This window comes from Phoca vitulina, unplaced genomic scaffold, assembly GCF_004348235.1.
Source record: "Phoca vitulina isolate PV1807 unplaced genomic scaffold, GSC_HSeal_1.0 scaffold4, whole genome shotgun sequence".
Taxonomy (NCBI): Eukaryota; Metazoa; Chordata; class Mammalia; order Carnivora; family Phocidae; genus Phoca; species Phoca vitulina.
Genome location: NW_022589707.1, coordinates 47,262,570 through 47,281,720, shown reverse-complemented (window position 1 = coordinate 47,281,720; position 19,151 = coordinate 47,262,570). Strand labels below are relative to the sequence as shown.

Sequence of the window (19,151 nt, the reverse complement as noted above, 5' to 3'; positions counted from 1 at the left end):
CGGAAACACAACGACTAAATGTTATTAGTACCAGTCTCTAGTTCGGAGGATATAACATGTTTGATGCCTCTTGAAGAATTCAAAGCCACATAATGTTTGGTGACATTTCATGGGACGATGATGGGACGGGAGAGGGGAGTGGGTTTCTGAGCATGTCCTGCGCCTTCCTGAAGGCAGCACCGCACAGCTGGAGAATGAGGCCAGGGCTCCCTGTGAGGGTGCACGTGGTATTAATATACATGTCCAGGACTAACCCTTGGCTACTTAGAGGTCAGCATAGTATTGACGCCAGAGGGCAATGCTCTCTGAGAACAGGGTCACAGACTAGATTATCTGCTGATAGACCTGATGGGGCAGAAACTGACTTATAGACGTTATAAAAAGTCAGATCTCAGGGGCGCCTGGGTGGCTCAGTCAGTTAAGCGTCTGCCTTCGGTTCAGGTCATGATCCCAGCGTCCTGGAACAGAGCCCCACATCGGACTCCCTGCTCAAGGGAGAGCCTGCTTCTCCCTCTCCCTCTGCACTCCCCCCACCCCACTCATGTTCTCTATCTCAAATAAAGAAATAAAATCTTAAAAAGAAAAAGTCAGATATCACTTTCATGGTTTTATGATCTAGTGGTCCCTCATGAGAATTCCCTACCACAGTTCCTGGCCCCAGGGATTGATAATGGCTCTGCCCCAGGTGGGATTTGGATTGATTTGGATAATTACATGGAATCAGATGAGGCCAAAAACCATGAGCAAGGGCATGAATACATTGTAAAATTTTTGAAAGTGTCTGGGAATAACAAAGATGGGGAGGGTCATATTAAATAAGAGCTTAGGACTTTGAAAGAATAGAAATTGATACTTTTGGGAGATGGGGAGGTAGAGAGTTAGGGAGAGCCTTACAAGCAGCCAGTGAGAATGAAGAGAAGACTAAAGCATTGGTTGAAGATTTACCCAAAGAAAGATGAACTCTGATAAAGCTAAGTTTTGATAAAGAAGAAGTAGTAGCTGGACCATTTGGGGACATATGGAGAATATGGAGCAAGAATTTCATAGGACAATACAGACTATATGTTAGTTCATTATATAGTATCACTAAATGTCCTGAATTCACCAATTCTTTGGTGGTTTTATAAGAGAATATCCTTGTTCTTAGGAAGTACACACTAAAGACGATGAGGTAGAACATTATCAACTGATACATATGTATAAAGAAGTACCTAGTCAAATTCCACCCAATGAAATTAAACTGGACAATTATTATTTGAAATAGTTTAAGGTAATTAAAGTATTATAGAAGATTAAATTTCTATCCTATAAGACAGGTGAAAATCTTTTCACTATAATTCAGAATTTTCTTTGTCTGAACCCAAAAGTAAAATGAGTTTTATAAAAGACACTTAAGTATTTAGGATCATCTTTGGCACTGGAGATAGAAGAAACTTTACTATAGAGAATAGAATATAAAATATATTATTAATGTGTACTTTAAGCTGTATTAGTATTATCAGCAATAATAGTATTAATTACTAAGATACAAAATCTTTCATTTGGTATTAGTACACACTCCTTTCAACTTTTCATATGGCTGAAGGCTTGCAAGAAGTTCCTGATAGAATATAAAAAATAAGTTTTGAATATGAAAAATAATTTTATCATCCAACAACTGAGCTAAATCTATTTGAAGGAGCATTAAAATAATTTACCCCTTGATCTGAATGGAAGTCACGTAAATCAGGTAAGTACAGTGTGGGGATAAAAGACTTTAGTTACCCACTAACGGATCTGTAAGTACCTGTAAGTTACCCACTAACGGATCTGTAAGTACCTGTAAGTTACCCAGTAACTGATCTGTAAGTACCTGTAAGTTACCCGCTAACTGATCTGTAAGTAACTTTAAGTTACCCACTAACGGATCTGTAAGTACCTGTAAGTCAGGGTTTATGTGAGCTGTCATTGGCTTACCTTTTAAAAACCACATGAAGGGCACCTGGGTGGCTCAGATGGTTAAGCGTCTGCCTTCGGCTCAGGTCATGATCTCAGGGTCCTGGGATCGAGTCCCGCATCGGGCTTCCTGCTCCTTGGGAGCCTGCTTCTCCCTCTGCCTCTCTCTCTCTCTCTCTGTCTCTCATGAATAAAATAAAATAAAATCTTTAAAAAAAAAATAAAATAAAATAAAAAAATAAAAACCACATGAAGTAATTTAATATTTTTGAATATACTACCAGGAAAGAAATATGTTTCCTCACTGTGCACTCACTGTCCTTTAGGTAACAAAAAATACTCCATCTAAGTTAATTTCCAAAGCTAATTTTAAATAAAATGTATTGATATAATTTACATTAACAAACTGCATCTCTTTAAAGTGCCAATTAGTGGGTTTTGACAGATGTATAGGCCTGTGGAACTACTGCTATAATCAGCATAAAGAACATTTCTATCCTTCAGAAAGCTTGCTTGTGCCTCTAAGCTGACAGTGTTAAAACAAAACAGTGAGGGGCGCCTGGGTGGCTCAGTCGTTAAGCGTCTGCCTTCGGCTCAGGTCATGATCCCAGGGTCCTGGGATCGAGCCCCACATCGGGCTCCCTGCTCAGCGGGAAGCCTGCTTCTCCCTCTCCCACTCCCCCTGCTGTGTTCCCTCTCTCGCTGTGTCACTCTCTGTCAAATAAATAAATAAAATCTTTAAAAAAATAAAATAAAATAAGTCTTCCATATTATAAATTGTATCTTAAGATATTCCCATAAACTAACAGAACTGTGCAATGCTATTAAGCAAATGTTCTCCACCAATCATGTCCTTTTAACTCAGACTCTATATTTAAAAATTTTTTTAGAGCACATAAAAAGGAGGAGCACTTTCTCTGCTTCATTAGCCAGGAAGCAAAACCCCAGCAAAGTTAAATTATCAAGCCAAGGTCAGAGAATAGGCAGTTATGGACAAGAACAAGTTCCCTGCTTCCCTCTTCCAGATTTGGCTTCCTGGACAGAACTGGAAATTCACAAATGGAAATAGTAACTGCAAACACCATTTCAAGTGCTTCTGCCTAATTAGCATGCAGCCCAGAGCTGTCCCCTGGCAAAGGGTTGGGGAAACACAGTTGTAAAAGGATAAGTTCTCCCTTATGCTGAAAAACTGCCAACCAATCTAATTTAGGCACTCAGCACTCAGTGAGATGTTCAGGCTGGAGCTTCAGTGTTAAAACTCAAAGTTTCCTTGTACATGGAAATAAAATGAATTTTGAAAAGGGCACTGTAGTATTTAGGGAGGTCTTTGGCACTGATGACAGAAAATAATCCTGCTGGGGCAACCTAACATCCTCATCTTGAGAGCGGGACTGGTAATAGGAAAAGTAATGACATACTACTTGTATGGAAGAATTATCTTGAGGCCCATGGGAATTATTATTGAGTCATTACTTAAGGACTAATAATAGTTTAATTAGCAAGAGCTTTAAATCATACTTTGGCATAATTGTCTTTATGTCATTCTCTATTGCATATAGGACATTATTCAAGAGAAAAGGCTTGGTAGTTAGAACTGGGTTCCAACTTGGTCTCTGTACTCACTTGCTGTGTGACTTTAGGATGAGACTTTCCCTAAGCTATTGTTCCCCATCTTTACAGATGGGCATGCTTTCCTCATAGGGTTTCTCTAAACTTCCAGTGAAATAATACATATAAGGTGTTTGGTAGAGGACCCAAAACGAAGTAATCATTTAATAAATATTTATTCTTTTTTATTTTCCCTAATTTATCCTATTGTATATATGGGTTTGCTTTTTGAATTGGCAGAGTAAAATATAAATACCTTTCTGGTCTTTGAAATCTAATTGCAGGAAAGCCAAATACTAAATGAACTAAAATTCACTTTGGGTCCTAATTTATTTTTTACTTAGAACAAAATTCTTTACAGTATAAAATGTTTCTTTGTTTTTCTAATCAAGTACACACCTGCAATATGACTTCAGGTTTAAAAAACGTAATGTAGAAAATGCATTCCTACTATCCTGGGGCATTTCTTTTACATCCTTAACCATGGCATTTGAGGTTTTGACGTGAATAGCGATATGATTTTTTTTTTTTTTAAAGCGGGAGAAAGGAAATTCATACCTGCCAAGAGTTGGAGAGGAAAATAGGAAGAGCCCCTGGAACTCTAGTATGTTAGATTAAAAACATTATTTAGAGGAACAGAGTGGGAAACCGGTGAATATTTTGGCTTTTATAAAAAGGGAGTGTGCCTCATAAACAGGACAGTTGGAATGTATGGAAAAGTTCCAGTTAAAACAAGACACAAAGCACATGACTAATATTGCTTTTCCAAGTTAGACAAATGCAGCTTTAACCAGAATTTGCCTCAGAGGGGCCTCTGGAGCCCTCCCTGAATCTTGAGATTTTGATCCTTGTTGAAGTTCCAAGTCTGAAGAAGGAAAGCTATACTGGGAGATGCTGTGCTTTGACCCCATCTTTCTTCCCGAGTTTCTCTCACTTCCTTACAAATTTACCCCAGATGAGTGTCAGAAGACAAACTGATGTGCTCAGGTAAGGGAGCAAATGCAAAACTGAATTTGATCGTCTTCAGGAACAATTCTTGCTATACATAGTTGAAAACCTTCTTGGCCCACCAAGAGAAACTTCACTGTGTAGAAAATAATATCAACTGCAAAGTCATTTTTGAATGCAAACAACAAGTATTCTTTGTACTCTTTCATCTCCTTCCCACACCTAAGAATATATGTCAAAATATGTAAAACAGAAAATATACATAAACATATATGTGTTCATATATAAAATCTAAAAACAGTCACAAATTTCAACCAGATTTCTGCACTGTACCTGTCCTTCAAAACCTGTCAGGCCCTCCTTCATGTGATGAGATTCCCTCATTACTAATTCAGGGCATTCCCTTTCTCCTGACATTTCCTATCACCTTAGCATGGATTGCCTTGTTTATTGTTTTCATTTCTTGTTCAACACCACCAAACTAATGTGCATTTAGGGTGATCTTAGACTTCAGCTCACCTGAGAAGTTCGAATTCATACCATTGCCCCGGTGTACTTAATAGTGCCCTCTTTCAAATTAAAAAGTGTTCTTATGTAGAGCATAATTTATACAGTTATCCATTGTATGCTGCAATCAGATCTTTTTCAAAGCTAAATTGACTAAAGTGTGTGTAAATGAATCACAAGGAAAGGCTGTGATATGACCTCACCAGACAGCCTTCTTGTGATGGCCCATTTCAACACAAATGAGCATCATTTGTGGCTTCACAATGGTTCTTGTAAATTCTATCATGAACAAGAGTTTTGCTTTTTGCCATCCTCGCCCACTTTAACTTCTGACTCATGTTGGGATTGCCCCAAACAGGGCAGGGCAGATAGATGGAATCCGTGTAGCATTGCCCTAACATTTCTTAACCTGCCCAGCGTTGCAAGTAGCTTCCCCCCTGCTTTTGTTCTCTAAAAATCTTTATGCTAGCAGAAAACCCTATTGAACTCATGTGAATTTTTACTATGTAACAAGGGAGGTTGAAACTTTTCCCTGAAACATAAAGATTACACATAATAAAAACCTAATAAACCTGGTTAATGAGAAGAAAAGATTAGTGTGATTTCATAACATCGGCATTATAAGGAAGTTGTGCTCAGGAAAAACTACTCAACCTTATAGGGATAAAGAACATTTGCTGAATTGAAATTTGATTTAGATCTGGGCAATAAGAAAACAATAAGTGAATTGGTGGCTTTGCATCTGATAATGGTAGCATTAAAAAGTGCTATTTCAATTCAGTATCATTCCCATCACATATTCAGGGTTCTTTAGAAAGAAATTACCCTTGCTTTAAAATAAATCAGTAGAACTGTACACTATCAGAAGACCAAACGTAAAGAAACTTGTCACTATATGTTGGTTTGTGTTTTTTCACATTTGAAAACATCAAGATGAGTTCATCTAGATATGAACTCATCCAGATAGGAGTTCATCCAGTAAGCATAATTATATTTATTGCCTTTTACAATAAATTGGTTTTGGAAATGAAGTTTTTTTTAAAAAAATGTAAATAATCAAGAGCTATAAAAACCTAAGAAATTAGACTGCCAGGTCAACTTCAACTTAGAATATCATGTATTCATCACAGATTTACTGGGTGTGTACCAGATGCTAGACTTGGATATTGGGGATAGAAAGAAAATATATGTAACCACCTGTCCTCCAGGAACTGACAGTCTCATAGTCTTATTTTTCCAAGGAAAAACAAAACATGTCTCTTCAGAGTGGATGGTCTATGTCATGTAAAGTAATGTTATGCTTAACATTTCTAAAAAAGCATTTATATTAATCCTGCTCAAGTCTTTCTTTTATTATCTTGCAAAACTCAGGTGAATTTTCCTCTTAAATCAGAAACAGTTCTGAGTGGGGCGCCTGGCTGGCTCAGTCCGTAGAGCATGCAACTCTTGATCTTGGGGTTGTAAGTTTGAGCCCCACATTGGGTATAGAGAATACTTTTTAAAAAAAGAAAGAGAAAAAAAGAAACAGTTCTGAGAGACAACCCAGAATGGGGGCAGCAACTCCATGATCCTGTGAGGGGCCAGGACATCTTTACCTTTGCCATTCTTAGCATTGGCTTCCATGCTTAGCCCTTCCATTCAGGGCTCAAGATGGCTGCTACTAAACTAGACATCCTTTACAGGGCTGGTACGCCATCCCCACTTGCTCTGAGTTCTGGCTGTTAATGGCTCACAGCTGCCACATTCTCAGAAAAATGGCCTCCATCAGAGGGAGCCACATCGCTCAGCAATGTGTAAAGTTTAACCCACCACCCCAACCCTCTCTGTGCTGCCCTCAGTCAATGGCTGACTGATGGGATGGTATAAAAGCCAGACTTCCACTTTGCCCCAAAGTGGGACAACTTTGTGGTATGATTTGTGCTCCAAGTTCTGGGTAGAATCAGGCAGGTTAAGACCAGAATTTGACTGCACCAGTATCTTTGTGCCTTTTCCTTCCTGACCTTACCTCACTTCTCAATAGATTGCTTGCCAAAAGTCTCTATCTCAGGTTCTTCCTTTGGGGAGCTAAGACTTTTTTTTTTTTCTTATAATGTCTTCATTTCCTCACCCTTTCTTCTGAGCCTCTATATACGTATTGATCATTATCATACCACTGCCTTTTCCTCCAAATGTACTTTAAAACTATGAAACCTAATCGCTGGAACAGCTAACAGAGAAGACAAAAAAGAAAGGAATCCTAGTAGTTTTTGGCCAAACATAAATATGGGTGTATGTTTTCTCAAGTGCAAGTAGAGGCAAAATTATTTAGACAAAATGTTTTTTTCCCATAGAGGTACTTATTTTCATTTCCATGGCGTGTATGCTTATTTGCTACAAGTTTGAAACAAACAATATGGTAAAAGCAAAGGAGAGAAAAATACTCTAGGTTGGGTGTTGCTGCTAGAGAGTCGTATTTTCTGAATGTATAATTTAGTAGCAAACCTCAAATACTAAAGTGAATTTTTCAACTAATTCTATATGAGCACAGTTGAAATATGCATTTGTTGCATAAAAATTATTTTAGTAAACTGAAGTTTTGGCATAGATGTATTATTTTCATTCTTTTAATAATATCTGCTTCTTTGTCCATTTCAACAGTAAAATTATGTTTCATAGTCTAAATGCTAAGTAAAAGAGCAAATGCAAAATGTTAATAAAGAATGTGGCTTTGTATTACGTTTATATGAAGTCCAAGGAAAAAAGCAGAAGAAAAAGAAAAATACAAATAGTTGTACTGTTATTTCCTTGCTCCCTCTGTTTTTGCGATACTCCCTCAGTCATCATAATACATCTCTTCTTCAGAGCTTCCCTACTCAGATCTACCTTTTCCAAAGAGCTTCCTATGCTTCTACCTTTTCTCCCTTGCCCCTTTACCTAATCTATCTTAAAATTTAACTGACTTTGGTTTTGTTTCCTGTGCCTGATTTTCAAAGAAGTAGTCCTAACCACCTCTTCCCTCTCTATATATTTGTAGGAGTCTTTATGGAACAGCTCCTCAATCAAAATTTGGAATAACTAGGTAACAGCAAGTGATTAGAACACTAATCTATTGCTTCATTTTTATTTTTACATCAAATGATAGCATGATAAATTTCTGTGCAAAAGAGAGCTTTCAGTAATCGGGTAATGTATTTTGAAGATATCTGTAACAATTACATGGCCGCAATATACAGCTAGAAAAAGGAAACTCCAGAGTTATACTCTAAAACTTATTCTTTGTGCTCAATTTGCCTGGTTTTGACTGCTATCAAAGTAAAGTATGTATTCATTGTAAGAGTGTTTACTTTTATCTTTTTGTTAAGGAAGTGGCTTTATATAATTATCCAAGTTTAATTTAATTTGTATAGTAAATGCAGTTAAGGAAAGGATACTCTGAAAACAAAATGCATTTCTCTACTCTTCACAAATCATTCTGTCTAGTCCTAACAGGAGAATCCAAAATGATTGATTCTGAATATTAAGGACTACAATCTTTATCAGTTTTAATTGTTCCTTCTTCCAGATAACTTTGGGCATCCTTTAAATTTTGTTGAAATTTTGTGGTGTAGACTTCAGAGCAGAAAAACATTAGAAATATTTCCAAAACTTTCACTTTCTCTGATCACTTGACTTATGGAAATATCCCAATCTAAATGTTGAAACACGGGCTTTTTTAGTTACTATTTTTATTATTTTTTTTTTTTTTTGGTCCATATTCTTTTTCTTCTTACTTCTATAGATTAAACATTCTCAAAATAATCTGAATAAATGCATCATCTAAAACAAAGAATATCTAAGTGACAGTCATAAATATGTAGTTTCCTGATTTTTGTGTACTTTATCCTGTTGATGATAGATATTTATTATACTTTATGACAGACTGTTATAAAGGTCATTTTACATGCGTCAGAAACATTTAATTCTGGGAAATAATTAGAAAAATATTCAGATTAAGTCAAGGTACACATTGAAAAATGTGAACAAAATGAAGGTGTTGTAAGAGATTTAAGGTAATCAATTATAGTCATGCCAAAATTGTACTTGTAACAGATTGGACTGATGTGTGTCTATTTGAACAAATGGGCTTTTAAAAGTCATTTTTAAATAATCAAAATAAAAGTAGTAGCTTTTTATTTAATAGTTATTCTTATATATTAGCTATATTTTTAAAACTTTGTGTTTATGATCCAAGGGACTTTCATTTTAAATACAACTAATTATATTTACAACAAATTTAAAGACACATAACACCTCCCCCTTTTTTTAAAGCTAGATGTATACACACAATGTGTATATATACATGTGTGTATATATACACACATAAATTATTATAATATTAATTATAAATAAGTTATAATAGTCCCTTTGCTGAGTGTCTACCATACCCTAAGTACTGTGCTTGGCATGCTTATGCTTGCTCATTTCATCTCATATCAGTATTTTGATATAGGTATAGTTATCCCTAAGTTACAGTGGAAGAAATGGAATCTCAGAGAATTTAGGTAACTAGCCTAAGAACACATTGCTCTTAAGTAACAGTGCTGTGGAAATTTGGAACTTTATTTCCAGTAACTATTTAGCAATGCTACCTCATCGTATCTGTTACCTCCAATTGTAATAGGAGTAAAAGTAAGAATCTCAGCCCATGCTCAAAGATCAAGGAATAGAGTTTTTCAGAATGTACACACTTACAAGATGTTAAATCATTTACTAATTTCTGTCTTGGTAGCACATTTTTTTAATGACATGGGATTGGTGAGGCAGTTAGGACTAAAGGAAATGAGAACAAAAGAGGGTTCTGAAGACATATGGTTTAAAATACGATTCTGCTTCCATTGTCTTTCGTAATTTCCTTTAAGATCCACAAAAAAAGTATCCTTAATAAAAACACAATGCTAGAACATTAAGAATATAGTGCTATGCCATGCCACTGAACAAAGAGCTGAACAGGTAGCTACCACTGTCTTAGAGTGGTAAGAAGAAACACTCAGGCACCCCCTCTAATGAGGTGTCAGTGCTGAGAACTGCTGGGAAAGCACCACTGGGAAGCAGCCCCCTATGATGTTGCGTCAGGGATGGGGCAGCCAATGAACGGAGTCGACCTAGAGGCTGATGACAAACTGCCCATGTCGGTAAACAGCACTCATGCATTGATTGATGTGTGCTCAATATAAAGATTTCTATTTACATGGGAGGATCTGACAGACAGACAGGAAGACACACACACATCCCTTTAGCACATACTGACTAACAGCCTCCATAGTAGCATGACCATTCAGTGTAAAGAACTGTTCTAATTGGTGTGATATTTGCATGTTAGGTATTTACTTGATGTGCATTTAAAATGAAAAAGAAAAATGCTTAAACAATTCTGCTTACCAAAGTGTATCTGGTTTGTCTTCTGTAAAGTCTAGCCATGACACTCTCCAGCAGTAACATTTGACATTATTCCCATGGAGTTCAATTTATGGCCTTTCTCAGGTCTGCAGAATCGTAAGGTCTGCCTCCTCCATATCCATTTATGGGATCGTTTTTCCTATAATTATGTAGACTGAGAAATGTCAACCCTGGAACCTGGGACATAATAACACAACCAAAGTTTCTACCCCTGTTGGTCATCACTCTTAGGTGTCTGAAGTCTGAGAACAGAAGTTGGCAGTAGAACTTTTTAAAACAAACGGTCAGAAAGCAGACTATAAAGAAAGATTTTTGTTTGTAAACCCATTATTTACCACTTGTGTCTTAGAAGTAGGAGACTGACCTAACCTTGAATCTGGGTTAACTTAGGACACAGTCACACAACTATTAGAAACAAAGACCACAGTCATAGAAGCGGCAGCTTCCCTTCCAAGAGAGTGCAATCTTAACTGCCAGTGCCAACGTCCTACCTGCGGAGTGAAGAAGTTAGTCAAGCCTGGACTGAAATAGACTGACTTCCACATTCCAGTCAGGTCAAGTTTAAGAGTTGGTAAAGGCCAAGTTAGGTCTGCAAATGTGCTTGATTTCTTTCTGAGAACAACTAAAAAGGTCACTCTGTCCTCTGAATACTTTAGAAATAAGCACCTTTTATAGTTTGGCAGGCTAAGCCAGCTAGAAGGATTTTAGGCTATGGAGTCTTCACAGTCAGATGGCCACACTAGTAGTAAAGGCAGCCCAAAACAGTGGTTATTTTTAGTCCTTGGAAATCTAGACCAGGTCTGGACAAATCAGTAAGGAAGTTTGGATCATGTTTATTAAAAGTTGATATAAAGCCAAGGACAAAGGCTGCAAGGGACACAGAGAGGAGATAATAGAACAGCCATTAAGAGTTAAGGAGGGATGGTTTTGGCTTAACTTGGTTGTCTAGGGAAATACAGGGAAGGGTGCTCACTACCACCTCAATTAGTACCTTTCTGCTATACTTACTCTCTTTCCTATAGTTCCTCTTTCTCTCTTCCCACTGCCAACGCCCACCCCATGCCACCTTCAGGTCACTGCTGTTTTAACTGTGTATTCTAGAATGTTGGGGCAAGTTGAGAGAGAAGAAAAAGAAAAACTGATTGGATGGGGACAGCCAGAGATTTTGTGGCCTTGATCCCCTTTCAAGCTACCATGTCCCTGTGTGATTATACACACACACACACAAACATACGTAGTCCTCTCTCATGCCTCTTTCATTACATTTTTTAAAAGATAAACACAGATTAGAAGAAACAAAATGAAATGGCAAAGAGATATACTAGATCTCACTGCCTCTAGGGATCATCCTTAAACACATCCTCTTCCCCTAACCCTGCCCTTCCTCTAAAGCAGAGTGAGAAGCCCCTCACTATGTTCCCACAGTGCCTTGGTGATATCTCTCTTGTTGTGCTTATCATACTGTATTTTATTCTTTGCTTATATAGTTATCTCCTCACCTGGACTGTGAAATACTTACAGCTAGAATGCCTGTTATTCGCCTGTGAGTGAGATGAATAGAATGCTGTGATTTCCAGTGTCCTTGTGACATTTCATAGTAAAGGATGGACTGTAGGAAGTATGCGATTATTCCACTAAAAACTCATGATAAAATAATTTATGACTCTTTCTTTATTGTATTTTATGTATTTAAGTTCATAATGATGAGTCTCTTCATAATGATATAAGTAGTTAGTGGCCACGGATAAAGGTAAAGAGTTTCCAGGCACAGCTATGTTATTAACATATATACGATGTTACTATGTCACAGCTAAGTGTGGGAATCTATGGGAAAGTGAACTGGTCATGATCTTAAAGTGATCTTAAATTGGGTAAACTAAAACAATTCATCCATCTTAACTACTTTATGTCTAAAATGTTGAACCATGCTGTTATATTTAGTTCTGGTACCCATCAAGCCAAAATATCAATATTAAGACAATCGAATTCCCGAATTACTCTATTATGTCATCATTTCTCAAGAAATCAAGGTCATTTTTCAGAAAGTTCATTCACTAGGACCCAACATGGATTGACATGTTCAGACTGAGGTCTGTATATGACTATTTTTACAGGAAAAATTCTAGATCCCAAAATGCCTTATTAGTTCAGATAATATGAAATACAGTGAAACTTCAGCACACTAAAAAATGTGGAGTGTCTTTTACTCTTGTAGTAGAATACAAGCCAAACCCCAAACCTAACTAAAATCACATTTTCATCACCATCCTTTTTCCCAGCCTTATAAAACCAAATAATAACTATCCAGGAAATGTTGTATCTGTTAATTATAATGCAGTTAACCTTACCTCTTCCCAAAGAAATTATATATATTTTTAATATTTACTTTAAACTATTGGTCAGCTTGTTTCAGTGTTCAAAATACATTTTGGTCTAGAATTGTATATACTTCCCAATAGGATAGTAACACCTCATTTTATCCTCCATTACAGAAGACAATAGATGTACATCTTCGAATGCAGCGTCCTGCACCAAGTGCCTTGCGCTGGGTCCGGAATGTGGATGGTGCGCTCAAGAGGTGTGCCTTTTTCTTTCTTTCTTATTTCCTTATTTTTCTTTCTTTCTTTCTTTTTCTTTCTTTTCTTTCTTTCTTTCCTTCCTTCTTTCCTTCTTTTCTTGTCTCCCTTCCTTTCCTTTTCCTTCTCTTCTCTCTTTTTTGCTCTTTTCTCTGTTCCTCATTGGTTGACCTTCTCTCATGATTTCATTGCCCTAGTATTTTGTGCCTTGAAGGTGCATCAGGAAAAAGAAAGATACTGCTGAGCATCAGGAAAATTTTATTTGGTTTTATGCTTGGAAACAGCATATCTGGCTTAATAAAAAGTGTAACCTTTTCATTAGGAAAATTATGGTAATTTTGAAATGAAGTGCAAACCATTTTATGTCTCCCATCTGTTCTATAGAGAGAATTGGCAAACACAGAAAGTGACTTTTGATAGGTCAGTAGGCTTTGTGTGAAATTCTTGCTGCAGCTTGGGGCAGTAGGTTATATATGCAAGTTGGATCATAGTCTTGTACTTGCTTATTAAAGAAAAGCAAGTTAGTTTATTGGTCTGTTTCATTTGTTTTTACTTGAAATACTTAGAGATAAGTTATTTACTCCATTTCATAACATTGTACATCAATTCGCCAGTTACTTATGAAAAATGGGATGCTTTTCCTTTGACATGTGACCCTATTCATGCAGTACTGTGTACATTTAAATTCTGTGGAATGAAGAATAATTCAGAAATTGTTTATTGTTCAAAATTAGTGTTTTTCTATTCTAACAAGAGAAACATAACCCAATAACAAACTTCTTAGTAAAAAAATTATAATGCATTCCTTCTTTCTTGGCTGTGAAGTTGTTTTATGAATTTTTTCTTTTCTTGGTAATCTTCAATCAGAACTACCTTATATGATAAGTTGTAATGAAGAAGCCATCTACTAATCTGGGGGTTCTTTTGTGAAATTATATAGGTAATTTTGTATTTGTTTATGTAGCTCTTGTGAATTGGAACAAATAGATCTTTAATGGTCTTTTGCTTGACATGAAAAGAAATCTCTAGCTTTTGCCTCCTCGGATTTCGCTCAAAAACTGCACCTACCATCATCTTTCCAGTTTCTCCTGTTACTGCTTGCCCTTATGCATCTCCCAGGGGAAAAAAGAAAGCTGAAAAGTAGCAAAGGATGGTGCACATTACTTTCTTCTAAAGCAAGTCAGGAAAGAGGCAGGGGAGGGGTTCAGAAAATAGTAGCCATGTCTGAAAGTAAGTGTCCCTCCTACTGACAACCCAAAGCCTTCTTGGATATACTCTAGGCTTTACCAGTGAGAAAATCAGGTGTCACTCAAAACTAGCAGTGCTTCACCAGAACCCATGGAATCAGGCAATGTCAGAAAGAGGACAATTCCAGAGTTGCTAGTCCCATCACCTCTGATGACTCAAATGACCAGATAGAATTCACTCTATTCTCTGAGCCTCCCTTTCCTCATCTCTGTAACCCTGAGTTTGGAGTTTGCTTCTAGGTTTTCTTGTCAAGAATGTTTCATGGCTTGATATTTCCTGACCCTCGGCCAATATTCCATTTTAGATTTTTACTAAGGAAGATCCTTAGAGCCATGAAGTTTATGTCAACTTGATACCAGCTGCTGGGATCTTTAGTCAGTATAGTTTAGAGGGACTTTCAAAAGATGGTTAAGAAACCCATTTGTCAGCCAAAGGTAACATCCCAGCCATACAGAATGCTAAGTTCCAGAGGGACCCCTTTCTCTGATACCACCGCTGGGACAGAAAAGCTGGAGAGGCACAGTTACAGGATTAGTAAATGTCAGTCCTGCCACAAGGGGAAGGATTTTGAGTATTCAGAGAAATTGGTGGCCAAATGCAAGGAGGTAATCCAAGGGGAAATGTCAGGTGTCTGCCGAAGCAGAGGAGGCAAACCCGTGTCTGCTACTGGCCAAATGCTTCAGAGGAGGATCTCAGGAAACATTTGGAAATCAGCTGGCTGTTCATGTTGCAAAATATTCTCCTATGTAGTGTAGGGTCATCTCATTCATGTACTGAAAAAGCGGGCTCTGAAATGAGATCAGCTTGGGTTCAAATCCCAAGGCCATCAGTTTCTAACTGTATAAACTTGGACATGTTACTCTACTCTGAACCTCAGTTTTCTCTCAGAAATAATAATTGTACCTATGACACGCTGTAGTGAAGATTAAATGAAACAGAATGTGAGAAGCATTTGACCCACGTATTGCTTAAAAATGGGAGTTGTTACTTTGAGAACTTGAGTGAGACTCCAGAGCAACTCACTGAGGCTTAGGAAACCAAGAGGACTGTATTAAGAACACCACCTAAGGGGGAGTAACCAGTATTAGGACTGAGCCTCTAGTCACATCAGTAACAGAAGGAGCTGTCCACTCCCCGCAGGCTGACCTGACATCGACAGGAAGAATAGAATGGTTAATTTTGAAAGATTACACCACTAGGCACATAGGCAACTAATGTCTTTTATTTCTTAACCAATGAGAGTGGAGGGACAGGGAAAGAATAGGCATTTTTTTCTCTGTTCATGATTAGAATAGGTAAACAGTAACAAATTAAGCCTGGTTTGTACGATTTTCAAAGTTGGTCAGAAGTAAAACATCAGTAGAAAATTTAGACAGGGTATATTCAATTTGCCTACATTCTTTTTTTATAGCATGTTAATCTGCTGTTCTTTACGTTTTGCTTTCTCTTTTCCTCCATGCTACATAAACATAATTGGGAAAATAATTAGGATGCAAAGGACCTTACCAATATCACCTAGTTTAATGCCTCAACCTCCTTTTTAACACAAGTAAAAATCCTGATGAGTTTTGAAGAATTCTCTTTCTCTCCTGCGTGCTATGCTAGACACCGATTGTGATTACATAGCCAGAAGTTTAGAGGGCAGCCTTCGAACATAATTATACTAAAAGACAACACAAAGGGCATTCACTGTCAAAAGGAAGATGATAGAGTTCCTTCATTTCTGTGCAGACTGTCATGTTTGGAAATCAGAAAGACTCAGAAATGAGAAGACAAAACTTTACTTATTTTTTTCCCCAGATAATTATCTTGAATGGATGAAAGTAACAACTGATGAAAAGCCATCTGGGGTAACTTCAACCTGGGATTTTCATTTACAAATAGGCTTGAGATGCAGACAGTTGGAGTATGATTTTGCTTGTGTATTTCTTGCAGAAAAAAATAAAACATAAGAATTAGAAGAAATTAAAATGACACAAAACACCACAAATTAAAAGGGTGTGGTTTCAAATTCTTTTCTTTTATACAAAGTGGAAAGTAGGCCACAGTGGGTAGGCGCAGCATTCCATTCTTTATTTTGATGTCACGGTCTTTTCTTCCCTTCTCAAACCTAATTGTCAAATTGGCAGTGTTTTTCTAACTCAGTTTTTATAGTGGAGTAAAAACAGCCATGCTGATTCAGACATTGCAAAATAATTGAGACTATTTTGCCTATTTCAGCAAAATGATTTGATGTTTAAAGGTCAGATGGCATAGTGTGATGTATAGTTGCAGTGAATTAACCATATTCCCTTCTTTTCCATTTCTGTATACACAAATAACAAAATCCCTAGCTGAAAAGGAAAATCAGAATTATTTGTACTTTATTTCCTTTCGTGATTTGAAGTCTTGGGGTTTTTACATCTGTAAAACGCATGTGGCCCTTTGTCTGTGGCCGGTCATGTGAGGCGTGAACAAGTCTCATGCACCCTCAATATTCTTCAAGCTCCAGGACAGAAGGGTCCCCCCACCTGGAGCTTTCTGAAGGAAAGTGATACATCTGATAGCAGTCTATGCCACCTTTCTTTGAAGAACTCCAAACTGTATATAAACTAAATCTTATATTGAGTACCTCTGAGTTTTATCAATAGATGGATAAATTTGGATACAAGAAATTAAGGCTTTGGACTTTTTAAACTTCACGCTAAAACTCTAGGTGTCAATAGCACAGCAAATTGAATTTTTCTGTTCCCATGAAGTTGTTTACCAAATGACAGCAGGAAATCTTAATTGAAAAGGATATATCCTCTTTTATCTTTTAATTATATTTAATATTTCAAGTGTGTTTCACATTCTAATTCAGAATCAGTACTGTAAGGGGCCACACAGTAAAAAATTTTAAGTTTCGTGGGCCACATACTGTCTCTCTTGCATGTTCTTCTTTTTTATTGTTTTACAGCCATTTTTTAAATGTAGAAAGCATTTTTTGGCACTCAATCAATACAAAACAGGCCATAGATTGTTGTATTTGTCCTACTGTCCCTAGTTTTCCGACCCCTGTTCTAAATTAAGAGGGGAATTAAATTAAAATCCTTGTATGAATGTTTTTATATTGCCTACCACCATCCCATCTAATACTCACCAGTGCTACAGATGTTCCTATTCATAATTAGTGATCTAATACTCCAACTAATATTGAACTTGATATAATCTCCTTCTTCCATAACCCTATGAAATTCTGTGTTTCCCCTAAATTTAACATCCATAATAATTACCTTTACTTGCTTAATGGCTGAATTCACCAATGGTCCGTTAACTCCTTGATGACAGGGAGGGAGTCTGTCTTATTCCATTCTGTATCCTCAGCACCTAACAAACTACTATCCCTGAGTAAGTATTCAATCTGTATTCTTTGATTAAATGATTAGTTGGAAACCCAATTCCCTGAATCAGCTGAACTAAAGGAGGAATGACGGAATCCCAGATCAGAATAGCCACTGCCAGGAAGATCACTAAGCAAATATCCAGCTAATGTGTAAGCAAATATTCCAAATAATTCAGGCCAACCTTATATATAATAAAACATATTTCTATACTTCGATACATTTCCTGTTCTTAGGGAAAAACCTGATTGGTTACAAGAAAAATAAAAATACCAAATTTTACTCGGTCATGATAAATTAAATTTTAAGCTTGCCCCACTAATTCCAAGTTTATTGTATGGCTATTGAATGACAACTAACCAATGCTATGGTAATAAAAGTTCTAGATTCAGTTTCAAAATCAGGAGAATTTTAGCTGCAATCTTGTATCTTCCAGCCTCATTATGAACATCTTCCTTGGTTTATTAAATTATTTACAGGCTATTGTGTGTCTAAGAAGTTGGGAGATTTTATGGTCTAAACAATATAGATTTCCAATTCTTTTTTATTTTTTTTTATTTTTAATACCTTATTAGGCATGTGACTCCTGAGGGCTCGCTTTATATTCCAAATATAATAATATATAATAAACATACTAGCTGGGTTCTTTGAGAACTGAAACTTACATTTGGAATGACTGAATGGCCTATTTTGAATAAATTTTCTTTTGAAGCAGCCTTTCCAACATAAAATATTTAGAAAGAATTAAGTTGGTATAATTTTACAGTGATCAGTTAATAATATTTAAAGTCCTTGGTTTAAATCTCCTCTTTAATGTTCATTTTCTTCTTTTTAAATAAAATTTAGGAATTAAAGCTTTAGTTAAGACAAATTTACTAGTTTTCTTATTGGAAACATGCAGCTATTTTGAATAGTTGCATAATCTGTGCAATATTGGAAGATGGCTTCTTTGCAATATTTGCTGTGTGGTTTTCTTTGATTATAACTGAGATGATATGCACTAAAAACGTCAGTGATTTTCCTTCTTTTAAACAGGATTTTATTTCAGGTGGATCAAGGAATGAACGTTGTGATATTATTTCCAATTTAATAAGCAAAGGCTGTTCGACTGACTCAATAGAATACCCATCTGTGCATGTAATACCAAGGGAAAATGAAATTAATACCCAGGTGACGCCAGGAGAAGTGTTGATCCAGCTGCGTCCAGGTTTGATGATTTTCAAATAAATCTATGATGATTCTGACTTGAAATTACATTTAGCTTTATTTGCTCATATTTAATATTTTGTGGAAGGCACTATTATTGTAGTAGAAATAACAGTGGGCTCAGAATCAAGAAGTCAGAATTTTGCTCTTTCTTGTGCCTATAGCTAGCTAGCTGTGTGGCCTCGGACACTCTCTGCAAACCTGACCACACTATATTATAATTACGTGTTTCCAGACTTGATCACATTGTAGTGTAATTGTGTTCCTATTCCATTGCCAGCTCTGGAAGAAAGAGAACTTGTTTTATTCCACTGCTTCTCCAAAGCCTCACAGAGTGCTGGCTTGT

The 19,151-nt window shown here is 36.7% G+C and overlaps 2 protein-coding genes across 4 annotated transcripts in view; one reads left to right on the top strand and one right to left on the bottom strand.

Moving 5' to 3' along the window:
* ITGB8 (integrin subunit beta 8) overlaps positions 1-19,151 on the top strand; it is a 78,570-nt gene that overhangs the window by 15,244 nt on the left and 44,175 nt on the right. For 2 of the 3 annotated variants that reach the window (XM_032401966.1, XM_032401964.1), the window contains exons 2-3: positions 12,906-12,991; positions 18,635-18,806. In XM_032401966.1, the coding sequence (XP_032257857.1) occupies positions 12,906-12,991; positions 18,635-18,806 (258 nt within the window). Of the gene's footprint in view, positions 1-12,905; positions 12,992-18,634; positions 18,807-19,151 lie in introns of those variants that run through there. The other variant, XM_032401967.1, reaches the window with a different exon arrangement.
* MACC1 (MET transcriptional regulator MACC1) overlaps positions 1-19,151 on the bottom strand; it is a 224,356-nt gene that overhangs the window by 185,793 nt on the left and 19,412 nt on the right. The gene's annotated exons all lie outside the window — the stretch shown is intronic.